Source organism: Physeter macrocephalus, chromosome 11 (assembly GCF_002837175.3).
Source record: "Physeter macrocephalus isolate SW-GA chromosome 11, ASM283717v5, whole genome shotgun sequence".
Classification (NCBI taxonomy): Eukaryota; Metazoa; Chordata; class Mammalia; order Artiodactyla; family Physeteridae; genus Physeter; species Physeter macrocephalus.
In genome coordinates, this window is record NC_041224.1 from 135187059 (window position 1) to 135199716 (window position 12658).

At 34.9% G+C, this 12658-nt stretch overlaps 1 protein-coding gene across 6 annotated transcripts in view; it reads right to left on the reverse strand.

The window, feature by feature from the left end:
• The window catches only part of DDHD1 (DDHD domain containing 1), a 103100-nt gene that overhangs the window by 17014 nt on the left and 73428 nt on the right, over nt 1-12658 (reverse strand). For all 6 annotated transcript variants that reach the window (XM_055088435.1, XM_007106160.4, XM_007106164.4 and 3 more), the window contains 3 exons: nt 10667-10773; nt 2216-2478; nt 651-726 (listed from right to left, as the gene is read on the reverse strand). In XM_055088435.1, the coding sequence (XP_054944410.1) occupies nt 651-726; nt 2216-2478; nt 10667-10773 (446 nt within the window). The remainder of the gene's footprint in view (nt 1-650; nt 727-2215; nt 2479-10666; nt 10774-12658) is intronic.

Below are 12658 nucleotides of genomic sequence, written 5' to 3' on the forward strand. Positions count from 1 at the left end.
AACTGCGTGCACCTCATCTTGTGCTTTTATCATACACTTCTTGTGCTTTTATCATACACTTCTTATTGATTGAAATGTCAGCTTTCCATCCCTGGAATCATCACTGATATAATTCCAGTTATTTTTCTTACCACATACCACTAGTTGGTCACAGAGATTTGTTAAATTCTAAATATCAGATATTTACCAGATCTGTCTCTGTTTTTCTTTTCTCACTATTTAAGATTATTTGGTGTTTCTTGGACGTACTATGAAGGTATATCCCTCCACGTCTTTGTTTATGCTGTTTCTTTCAAGAACAGAGCAGCATTTCTCCTTTCCTCTACTTGGCAATATCCAATTTACTGAGATTAAGTACAAATGTCATTCATTTGTAAACATTTACAGGCAAAATTAAACCTCCTTCTCATGCATACATCATTCTTTATACTGCTAATAGACCCAATAACACTGTGTTACATATTTTGAGGGCTAGGAAACCATCTTGTCCATTCTTAGTGGAACCCAGAAACCAGCAGTGTCCAACACACTGTGTTAAAAAAAAAAATTCATTTGAAATAATTAGGATTTGAACCCTAACATCATGCTTCAAATGATGTTTGAAAAAAACCCCGAGATCAACAATGAAAATATCACCTGTCTTTCCTTACCTTAAATTTTAAGGCAGGTGTTTGTGTCATAGATGATGCCTTCAATCCGTGTAGCCGTTCTTCTATGTCTCTCATCCTAGAAAGGAGTATGACATTATGTACACATTCATATTTATAATTTCATAAGTATTAGATGTTTACCAGTTCACTAAGCATAAAGAAGAAAATAATGACCCATCATCCAATCCCTTAGATTAATCATTGACAGAATTTAATAAATGTACCTGCTGTAGTACAGAAAGTCTAAAAGTTTATGAAGGGACTTCCCTGGCAGTCCAGTGGTTAAGACTCCGCGCTTCCAAAGCAGGGGGCGCGGGTTTTATCTCTGGTTGGGAAATTAAGATCCCATAAGCCGCGTGGCGCGGCCAAAAAAAAAAAAGGCTAAAACAAAAAGTTTATGAAATAATTAGTAAAAGTACCCCTATTCTTCCAATACATGCTGTTAATAGCTTTTTGGGGGAAACCTTTAATAAAATGTGAGGCACATACAAGCATATATACACCTTTTAAAAAAAACACAGCAAATGTTCATACCACAAACACTATTCTATCTTGCCTTTTTCTACAGTTAATAATGAATCTTAGCAATCTTTTCACTTGTCTCCTGACCTACTTCAGTCTTTACAACAACTGTGTAATTGTCCATCATACAGATAAACCACAGTTTAACCTTCCTCTGCTGATGAACATTTGGGTTATATCAACTTTTTCCTATTACAATGTTCTGTATCTAAGTCTGTTAAATTTTTTTTACTGGATTTTATGTCTAAAATATAGCTCTGAGGCTTGCCAACATGACATTTTCTTTCAAAACTATCAATTATTTCTGACACTAAAAACTTTATGTATTTTTCCTATGGTACTTAATAAAATTCTAAATGAAATCCTTAGACAACTTCCATAAGACAAAAATAAATTCAACGCTTCCTGAGTGAAAATTTAAGTCAGCTAAATTGGTTGTTTTTATATAATGCTAACTATCAAAATGAGTGACTTTTCACTGTTCTATTAGAATCAATCAGATGATCATTAAGAGAACAAAAGATAGAGCATGTAACTAGAGCTGAAGATAGGAATGTAGCAAAGAATTAAAAGATAGTATCAGGAAGGCTGCAAATGATTAGATAATTATAAAATCTGTCAAAAATATATTTTTCAACAAAAAAAGGGCTTTTAAATTATTTTCAGAATAATAAGAAAGGTAAAGGCCCATCTCTAAGATTAGTAAAACTATGAAGGATTACAAGCTAGTAAACATTTTCAGTAAGGATTCTACAAAGTGACTCAGCTTGGAATAAGTTTTAGATTTCACTCCGAATAAACCGTGAGGAAAAGACAGAAGGAAAAAGAGGAAGATGGAAGAATAATTCATTTCATGCTATAGGAAAACACCTAATTAGTATGAAAATTAAGTTTCTAGCTTGATTAGGCATGTTATTCAATAATCTTTGTACCCGAAACAATGTATTTTTTTCTTTATTATGAAAATCTTAAGTTTTCACCTAAGAAGTCCAGTGATTCCATGAAGACATTTTAAATTCTTTTAAGAGATTAGGGTATTTTACCGTTGTTTAGTTATATAGAGCTCATCAAGAAGATGACGTTCTTCATAGCTCATCCATTGTTCATCAGGCAACTCTTCTTCCTTCTGCAGCAACTGTTCATAGAGTCGAACTGGATTCCAGCCAGTCATTATGTCATAAGTGATTACACATCCCAAGGAATGTGACACTATTGAGACTTTACCCCCTTTTTCTTCAAAGTCTGGATTCCGAGAACAGAAAAGGGAATATAATCGATTCAGCTCTAGCTGAAGGCCTTTAACTAGCTGTTTGAAATAAGAAAACATCGAATTAGAGTTATCACTGACTACTATAAACTTTATTTCTAAACTCAAATACATTAAGAAAAACACACATTACTGGCCAAATATATCTAGGTTATTAAAATTAACTCAGAACCCTACAGGAAATGTTGTAAAGGTATATGTAATATTATAATCCATATCAACACTAAAGAATAAAGGCAGATGTTACCCACACAGATCCTTTCATAGTCCTTAAACCAATTATTTAAGCCAGCAGTTCCAGAGATATAAAAAAAAGTTCCATGCAGATTCTAGTAGATTTCCAAAGAGTCCTGGATATTTCTTCTTCGTTGCAACGGACTCATATGCAATTCTAAAGTCTTGTACCTTGTAGTTTTTAAGCCACAGTAAGTTTTAGGAAAAGAATATCTAAGTTTATGGTAACAGGGTTACTAACATATTGTATATGCAACACAACGGACTCATATGCAATTCTAAAGTCTTGTACCTTGTAGTTTTTAAGCCACAGTAAGTTTTAGGAAAAGAATATCTAAGTTTATGGTAACAGGGTTACTAACATATTGTATATATACTATTATTTTATGCATTCTTTTAAAGATTTTTTTTTGATGTAGACCATTTTTGAAGTCTTTATTGAATTTGTTATAATACTGCTTTTTTTTTTTTTTTAATGTTTTGGTTTTCTGGCTGTGAGGCATGTGGGATTTTAGCTCCCCGACCAGGGATGGAACCCTCACCCCACGCATTGGAAGGCGAAGTATTAACCACTGCACTGCCAGAAGTCCCACTTTATGCATTTAGATAAGAGTAATGTAACGGAAGTCCATTGTGTGACAAAAGAAAACGCTTATGTTGATCTACTTGATATTCCAAAATTCCCACTAAGTTGGTAATATAGATAAGAGCAAAAAGTTGTTTTTAAAAAGCAGGACTTTTTTAAGGTTTAGAGGTTAATAATGTGGGGAGTATCATAGCCATTTTTCTTTGTAAAACTGCTTTCTTGAAATTTAGCTTTAACAAATATTACTAAAATATTCTATGAAGTGAGAAGAACAAGGTTCTTTTGTTACTCAAATTCATTCATACACGGCCCTGACCTGACTTTTAAGGCAGTCCTCTCCTCTTCCTATCATTGCTTACTAATATTTAGTTATAAATGGGCAGAAGAACTGAGTCCTGGATATTTCTTCTTCGTTGCAACGGACTCATATGCAATTCTAAAGTCTTGTACCTTGTAGTTTTTAAGCCACAGTAAGTTTTAGGAAAAGAATATCTAAGTTTATGGTAACAGGGTTACTAACATATTGTATATATACTATTATTTTATGCATTCTTTTAAAGATTTTTTTTTGATGTAGACCATTTTTGAAGTCTTTATTGAATTTGTTATAATACTGCTTTTTTTTTTTTTTTAATGTTTTGGTTTTCTGGCTGTGAGGCATGTGGGATTTTAGCTCCCCGACCAGGGATGGAACCCTCACCCCACGCATTGGAAGGCGAAGTATTAACCACTGCACTGCCAGAAGTCCCACTTTATGCATTTAGATAAGAGTAATGTAACGGAAGTCCATTGTGTGACAAAAGAAAACGCTTATGTTGATCTACTTGATATTCCAAAATTCCCACTAAGTTGGTAATATAGATAAGAGCAAAAAGTTGTTTTTAAAAAGCAGGACTTTTTTAAGGTTTAGAGGTTAATAATGTGGGGAGTATCATAGCCATTTTTCTTTGTAAAACTGCTTTCTTGAAATTTAGCTTTAACAAATATTACTAAAATATTCTATGAAGTGAGAAGAACAAGGTTCTTTTGTTACTCAAATTCATTCATACACGGCCCTGACCTGACTTTTAAGGCAGTCCTCTCCTCTTCCTATCATTGCTTACTAATATTTAGTTATAAAATTCCTGCCTGATATTCAATTTCTCACTTCAGTCCTTCTTAATATGTCAGCTGTTATTCAGACAAACAAACGTTAATTATATACTGCTTCCATTTTCAATCTTTAGCCTCCATAAGTTTTTACTGAACATTCTTTAGCAGATACAAACTGGAAATTATTTGAGCATTCATGCTTGGCTGGGTTAGCAGTGACATGAATGAAGGTGCAATGTTCTTTCTGATTGCTGACATCAAAAAGCTCTACACTGCAATACTGAGGTCTGGTTAAAGCTATTGAAACCATGTATTGGGTCTGGAGGGCTTGTTAAATACAGATTGCTGGGCTCCATCCCAGAGTTTCAGACTCAGCAGTTCTGGGGACCACACTAGTGGCAAATGCATATAAAAATCTCCCAAGACATGGGTTGTAGGTAATTCTAGTCAACAGAATTTAAGAAATAGGCGGTGTGATGTCAAATTACATGCTCTTTTCAAAGGGAGCTATAATGTAATGCTTTGGACTTGGCTTTGATAAGAATATGAACCAACCCTTAAAATTTTGTTATTTTCCTAATTTATAATCTACATGAAGGGAGGTGTAGAAAAAGCTAATGTTCCAATAAAATAAATTCCTTTAAAAGCAACATTTGTTAATAGTTTTTACCTTTGAAGGCCTTGATTTTAAGACTCCTACCATGTAAGTATAGAAACACTAGATCCCTTTGTGACCAACTATATTCATTTGGGATACCTGAACCAAGATTAATGATATACCCTGTGATCTTAATTTTATTAATTCTACAATATTATCTAATCAGTTCAGCTAACCTCTTACATACGCAAGCATTGGATGGCTCTTCAAAAGTTTAAAAGTTTCTAATTCTCATAACCACTGCCCCCAAATTAAAATTTATGAAGAAAGTCAACCGAAGAGGAAAAAACCCCAGCAGCTTCAAGAGAGAATCCAAATACCCAAAATAGGGCTGAAGAATATAATTAGTCATTTGTCCTTCTCCCTGTTACTGGAAATTTTAATGAGAAAAAGTAATTTAGAGAGTTTTGGTCATATACATCAATTAAACAATTTTCAAATAACAATGGCAAGATAAGGGCCATGACAATTCTCTTTATAGTTCTTCATTTTTAAAAGCCATTGAAAAGAGAGTTCAGATGTACAAAAGATATACAGTTCTCTCTGGATTTTTCATGTTACTTTATTTAGGGTTGAAGAAAGAGCCAAAGGCTCTCTGATGATGTCTTTTTTTTTTTTTTTTAAACATCTTTATTGGAGTATAACTGTTTTACAATGGTGTGTTAGTTTCTGCTTTACAACAAAGTGAATCAGTTATACATATACATATGTTCCCATATCTGATGATGTCTTGATAGACTGGAGTTAGTTTCTTTTTTAAAAACTGGTCCGCAGAAAGTATGACCTGAGAAGTACTGATCGATACACAAAACTTTTCCCCTAAGCACAGCTTTTTAGTGCACAATCACTAATTAGGGTCCTCCCATGTGCACCTCAGAAACTTGAGTGAAAAGGCGCCTTAGAGATGATCTAGCTTAAACTGCTGTGAAGATAAAAGTCCCTTCAGTAACACCCCTCTTAAGGGATAAGGAGCTCAGCATCCACCCCAGTGAGTATCTTCATCCAGAAGTGGTCATTTCTATTTAAAAAATATTTCCCCCCCAGTTTTACTGAGATATAATTGAGATAGACTGTTTAAGTTTAAGGTGTACAATGTAATGATGTGCTATAGGTATATACTGTGAAATGATTATCACAGTAAATTTAGTTAAAATCCATCACCTTACATTATTTACAAATTTTTTCATTATAACACTTCTGTATTTTTAAGGCAGTTTTGCTTATTACACAGTTCTTCATTAGTAACCAAACATGTCCCTTTCTGTATTTTCAGTTCACGGATCCTTATTTTACTTTCTAGAATTAACAGAGTAAGTCTATTCCTCTTTTTTTTTTCTTTAATTGTAGCCCTTGAAATATATAAAGACAGATTATATACTTAATTACAACTTGAAAATCTAAGCACAAGGAATTTATATATCATAATATCTTTGATCCTCATGACAATCTTTATCAACTAGGTATTTTATGTCCATTATATAAGTGAGGAAGCTGAGAAAGTGAGAAATTTGATCTAAGCTAGTTAAGTGGCAGGTTTTGAATCTGCATTTATTTGATTCCAAAGGTTGAGAGGAAGAGAAAAAAGGCTCTTATTTATGCCTATCAAATAAATCTAACAAGGTTAATTCACCAGGCATGACAATCCTACAGAACCCCTGCTGGCTGTTACTTATCACTACTTCCCTTAGGAAACATATATTGTTGAAAAATAATTTAGTCTGAATATTGCCTAACACCAACCTTGTGTTAAATGGACTATGATTCGCAGAATCAGCTTTCCTTTTTAAAGAATAAGAACAATTTTTGCCCACTTCTCACTAAGATATTCTTTTATTTTCTTTTGTTCTTCACAATGCCTTAAGCAATGTTTCCCAAACTTCTCTGATGGTATCACCTGGGGAACTGTTAAAAACACAAATTCACAGGTTCTATCTCAGACCTACTGAATCAGGATCTCCAGAGGAGGGACCTGGGAAAGTATTTTTTAGTTTCTTTTTCTTAACTTTTTATTTGGGAGTAATTTCAAATTTATAAAATGTTGCAAAATAAAAATAGTACAAAGATCCTCACATAGGCTTTATCCAAAATTCACCTAATGTTAGCATTTCCTCCTATTTGCCTTATCATTTGTTCTGTTTCTATAACACACACACAACTTTTTTGTGAACCATTTAAGGATATATTACATATGTCATGGTTCTTTACCCCCAAATACTCCAGCGTATATTTCCTAAGACTAGGAATATTCTCTTCCACAATCATAGTGCTGTTATCAACTTCATAATTCACTTTGATATATTTCATCTAATCTAGTCTACCATTCACATTTTAATTTTGCCAGTTGATCTAATATTATCCTTTGTAGCATTTCCCCGGATCCAGTACAGGATACAGTCTAGGATGAGATATTATAATTAGCTATCACGTCTCTTTAATCTTCTCTATCTGGAACATTTTCCACAGCCATTCTTTCTCTTTTATTACGCCAACATTTTAAAAGAAAACAGTCTCATTCCTACTTTTTTATTAAAACTTCCTCATTTTATGTCTGTCTGATGCTTCCTCATAATTGGAATACTGCATAAATAATGCTGTGTCCTTCTCTGGGTGTCCCTCAGGAACACCCCATAAAGTTGTTGCTTGATTTCTCCACTGTATACCTTTGTTTTTTAAACTAAAAGCAGTCTGAGAGGATACACTTTAAGACCATGCAAATATTCTATTCCTCATAAAAAAATCTGCCCTCATTTTAGCATCCACTGATGATTCTTGCCCAGTCCTCTCCCCTACCTGATCCTACCATGATGGCTGCAAAATGAGACTTTCCAACTCCAGCATTCCTTCCACATTTATTAGTAGGCCCTTGGCATCCTACTGAAGCAAAGGACCTCCCTTCTTCCCAATTTGTTTATCTATTTATCATTGATAAGGACTTACAAATTTTTCAATGATTTAGAATTCCTTAGTACATTATCCTTATTATAATTCTACAAAAGTACTATTAATAATTCCTTACAATCAGTAATAATTACTTAATTATTTTGGTGCTCAAATTGTTCCAGATTTGGTCAGTGGGATATGCTTCTTTAATTTGACTATTACGTCCTTGTGTCTTGCTTCATCATTCTTTGGAGCATTTTTCTACCTTCTGTCAAAACAAATTCTTCCAGCTTTGACTTGGACCTATCCTGCCCCAGTCCTGGAATCAGCCATTTTTCCAGGGAACTCTACTTTTTCTTAGTGGAGAATAACAATACTAGAGGCAAAGATCTGGGTGCTAGGTATGCTCATTGGATTGGGGTGTCTGCTTCTTGGCCCTTGCAGCGGACAGAGGTAGGAAATATATGCATATATATATATATATATATATATATATATATACTTCTGTGCTTAAGCATATACGCTTAAATATATAGATGTTATCTACATACACTGGCTTATTTTCAAAATCATAAATTCACATTAATACCCTAAATTCCAATGCCCCTCATGGGGTTCTTTTTTTGCCCGCATTTTTTTTTTTTTTTTTTTTTTTTTGCGGCACGTGGGCCTCTCACTGTTGTGGCCTCTCCCGTTGCGGAGCACAGGCTCCGGACGTGCAGGCTCAGCAGCCATGGCTCACGGGCCCAGCCGCTCCCCGGCATGTGGGATCCTCCCAGACCGGGGCACGAACCCGTGTCCCCTGCATCGGCAGGCGGACTCTCAACCACTGCGCCACCAGGGAAGCCCTTTTTTGCTCGCATTTTTAATGAGCATCACAAGTGATTGTTCTAATTAGGGATGTTCAGGATACACTGCTGAAGATTGCTGGTGAATCTCAGACACAAGTTCTCAGTGCTTTTCCATGAAATTCAACTGGATCAAAAAACCAACTAATTTAAAACACTGGGGGTTCTCCTTCCATTTCATTTATCTTAATGATCAGTTCCCTTTTCCTACTGAATATCTGGTTTATTCAATTCCATCTGAGGAAAATTATCTTTGACTATAAGAGCAAAATAAAAAGTGATCGCTTTCTCAGTCATCATTCACCAATGGCCAGAGGTCTGAGTCTGGCACTTTTCTCTTTTTAGTTTTTCTGGACATTAACGCCAACTTAAAGTTTTTAAAAAGCACTTATTACTTTTGGGGGACATGACTCAGCACATTTTAGCCTTGAAGATACAGGATACCGTTTTAGGAGTACTACCAACCACGTGTGCATGTGCGTCCGTGCGTGCGTGCATGCGTTTGTGTGTGTGTAGTAATATGCTCTCAGTGTGTGTGTGTATGTGTGTAGTAATATGCTCTCAGCCCTTCTCTTTCCTTTTTCCCCCCCCTCACTGGTTTACTTGCAATACTATAGTTCAGTGTTCTAACCTTTAGGGAATATCTAACGATGCCCACTGTACACTATAAAGGAGTACGAACGTGGAAATTATTAGTGTTCTACTTCACCTACTAGGCCTTCCTTTTTGGTTAGAATTAAGCCCAGAATAGCAATTCTCCTTGTAGCTTCTTTTACTGCTTGTTCTCAATCAGATCAAGGCAGATCTTGCCCAATACTGGTATATGGCAATGAGGGGATATAGAAAGAGGAATGAAGAAAAATCCTAAGGGGATGGTAGTTGGAAGAGAAGGAAATTTCTGTGGCAACTGACCAAACATATTTCTGTCGATATGTAAAAGATAAGTTAGGGATTAAGTTAGGGAATGACTCTGAATGAACAAAATCAGCAACGGATTGGCTTGGAGTAGCACAGAGCAGCAGAGCCGCTCTATTGGTAATTACTCCTTGTACTAGTTTCTTTACCTTCAAATGAAGATACTAATCATATCTACTTCATAGAGTAAGGATTAAACAAGTTAATACATGTTAGGTAATTAATGCGGTTATTCCCATGAAACAAAATTCTTTTTCTGTTACCAATAAAGTGACAAACTGCATTGGTAGAGATTCCCTCATCACTCTGAATAAACTATCTCCCTTCACCTACCCTCCCCATCCACCCCCCTTTAGGGTTATCTTTGTGATGCATGAGCAAAATTACCATTTGAGAACTACACAAATCCACTATAGAAATGACACAATAAAAGCAAGTCTTTTATATACAAAAACACTTGAAGGACATTTCTAAGTGTTTAAAACTCTTTTGTGGGACTTCCCTGGTGGTCCAGTGGTCAAGGATCTGCCTTCCAATGCAGGGGACATGGGTTCGACCTCTGGTCTGGGCAACTAAGCCTGCATGCTCTAGAGCCTGTGTGCCACAACTAGAGAGCCCGCACGCCACAATGAAGAGCCCATGTGACACATGAAAGATCCTGCATGCCGCAACTAAGACCTGACGCAGCCAAATAAATAAATAAATATTTTTTAAAAAGCTCTTTTGTGAGGATAATACTCATAGATATTACTAATCAGACTTATTAGGGATGTTATTTTTCAAAGATCTATTTTCTAACCAACCTCTCACTTCCAAGGTTATCCATTTTATTAAGCGTCCCAATGTGCAGTTTAAGACTTCAAATGCACTATGAAATACAGGCTATTTATAGATTAATGGATTCCTATAATTTCTCACTTGCTTGTAAAAAAAGAACATAAAATGTTAAAATTCAGGACACATGTTATCACTCAAAAAAATACCCAATAGCAATAAGATAATCATGATACTTACTTCATCTCTATAAAGTGGGCTAGTATAATACATTATGTCCATTGCACTGCTATTTAACATATCCCTTAAACCTCGCACTTTGTCTGGAGTAATGGAATCAACAGTGTCTACAAGTTAAAAAAAAAATTAAACTTAGAGAAGATTCATTTTAGGGAAAGAATAAACTGTGAAAAAAGTTACATTCCTTGAAATAACTGCTTTAAATTAACATTTATATATTCAAGACTAGCTTTGAATCTAATGAACCTCACCTTCTTGAAATTTTACTATTTGTAAATTTAAAAATAATGATGAAGGGTATCTACCTACCACAAACATCACTGTGCTCATTAGTGCTGAAAGGTTAAAAAACATTTCCTCTAAATCAGGAACAAGCTAAGGATATCTACTCTTTTTATAATTAAAAAAATTTTTATTGAGGTTCAGTTGATATACAATATAAGTTCCAGGTGTACAAACAGTAATTCACAATTTTTAAAGGTTATATTCCATTTACAGTTATAAAATATTGGCTATAGTCCTAGTGTTGAACAATATATCCTTGTAGCTTATTTATTTTATATGTAGTAGTTTGTACTTCTCAATCTCCCGCTTCCCCTATCTTCTCCCTCCCCCTGCTAACCACTAGTTTGTTCTCTGTGAGTCTGTTTCTCTTCTATTACATTCGCTAGTTTGCCTTGTTTTTAGATTCCACATATAAGTGATAACATACATTATTTGTCTTTGTATGACTTATTTCACTTAGCATAATACCCTCCAAGTCCATCCATGTCATTGCAAATGGCAAAATTTCATTCTTTTTTTATGGCTGAGTAGTATTCCATTGTGTATGTATATATACATGACATCTTCTTTATCCATTCATCTGTTGATGGACACTTAGGTTACTTCCACACCTTCACTATTATAAATACGTAATGCTGCTATCAACATTGGAGTGTGTGTAACTTTTCGAATTAGTGTTTTTGTTTTTTTCAGATATATACTCAGGAGTGGAATTGCTGGGTGATACGGTAGCTCTATTTTTAGTTTTTTGGGGAACCTCTGTACTGTTTTCTAGGGCTGCACCAATTTACATTCCCACCATCAGTGTATGAAGGTTCTCTTTTCTCCACATCCTCTCCAACATTTGTTATTTGTGTCCTTTTTGATGATAACCATTCTGACAGGTGCGGCGAGGTAATAGCTCACTGTGGTTTTAATTTGCATTTTTCTAGTGATTAATAATGTTGAGCATCTTATTTGCCTGTTGGCCATTTGTGCATCCTCTTTGGAAAAATGTCTATTCAGGTCTTCTGCCCATTTTAATTGGGTTGTTTATTTTTCTTGATGTCGAGCTACATGGGGTATTGGATATTAACCCCTTATTGGACAAATCATTTGCAAATATTTTCTCCCATTCCACAGGCTGTCTTTTCATTTTGCTGATGGTCTCCTTTGCTGTGCAAAAGCTTTTAAGTTTACTCAGGTCCCATGTGTTTATTTTTACTTTTATTTCCTTTGCTTTAGGAGTCAGATCCAAAAAGATATTGCTATGATTTATGTCAAAGAGTGTTCCACCTATGTTTTCTTCTAGTTTTGTGGTTTTACATTTAGGTCTTTAATCCATTTTGAGTTTATTTTTGTATATGGTGTTAGAAAATATTCTAATTTCATTCTTTTACATGTAACTCTCTGGTTTTCCTGGCACCACTCATTGAAGAGACTGTCTTTCCCCCATTGTATATTCTTGCCTCTTTTGTTGTAGATTAATTGACCATAGTGCATGGGTTTATTTCTGTTGCATTGATCTATGTGCTGGTTTTTGTGCCAGTACCCTACTGTTTTGATGACTGTACCTTCATAGAATAGTCTGAAGTCAGGGAGTGTGATTCCTCTAGCTCTGTTCTTCTTTCTCAAGATTGTTTTGGCTATTCAGGTCTTCTGTGTTTCCACACATTTTAAAATTATTTGTTCTAGTTCTGTGAAAAATGCCCTTGGTATTTTGATAGG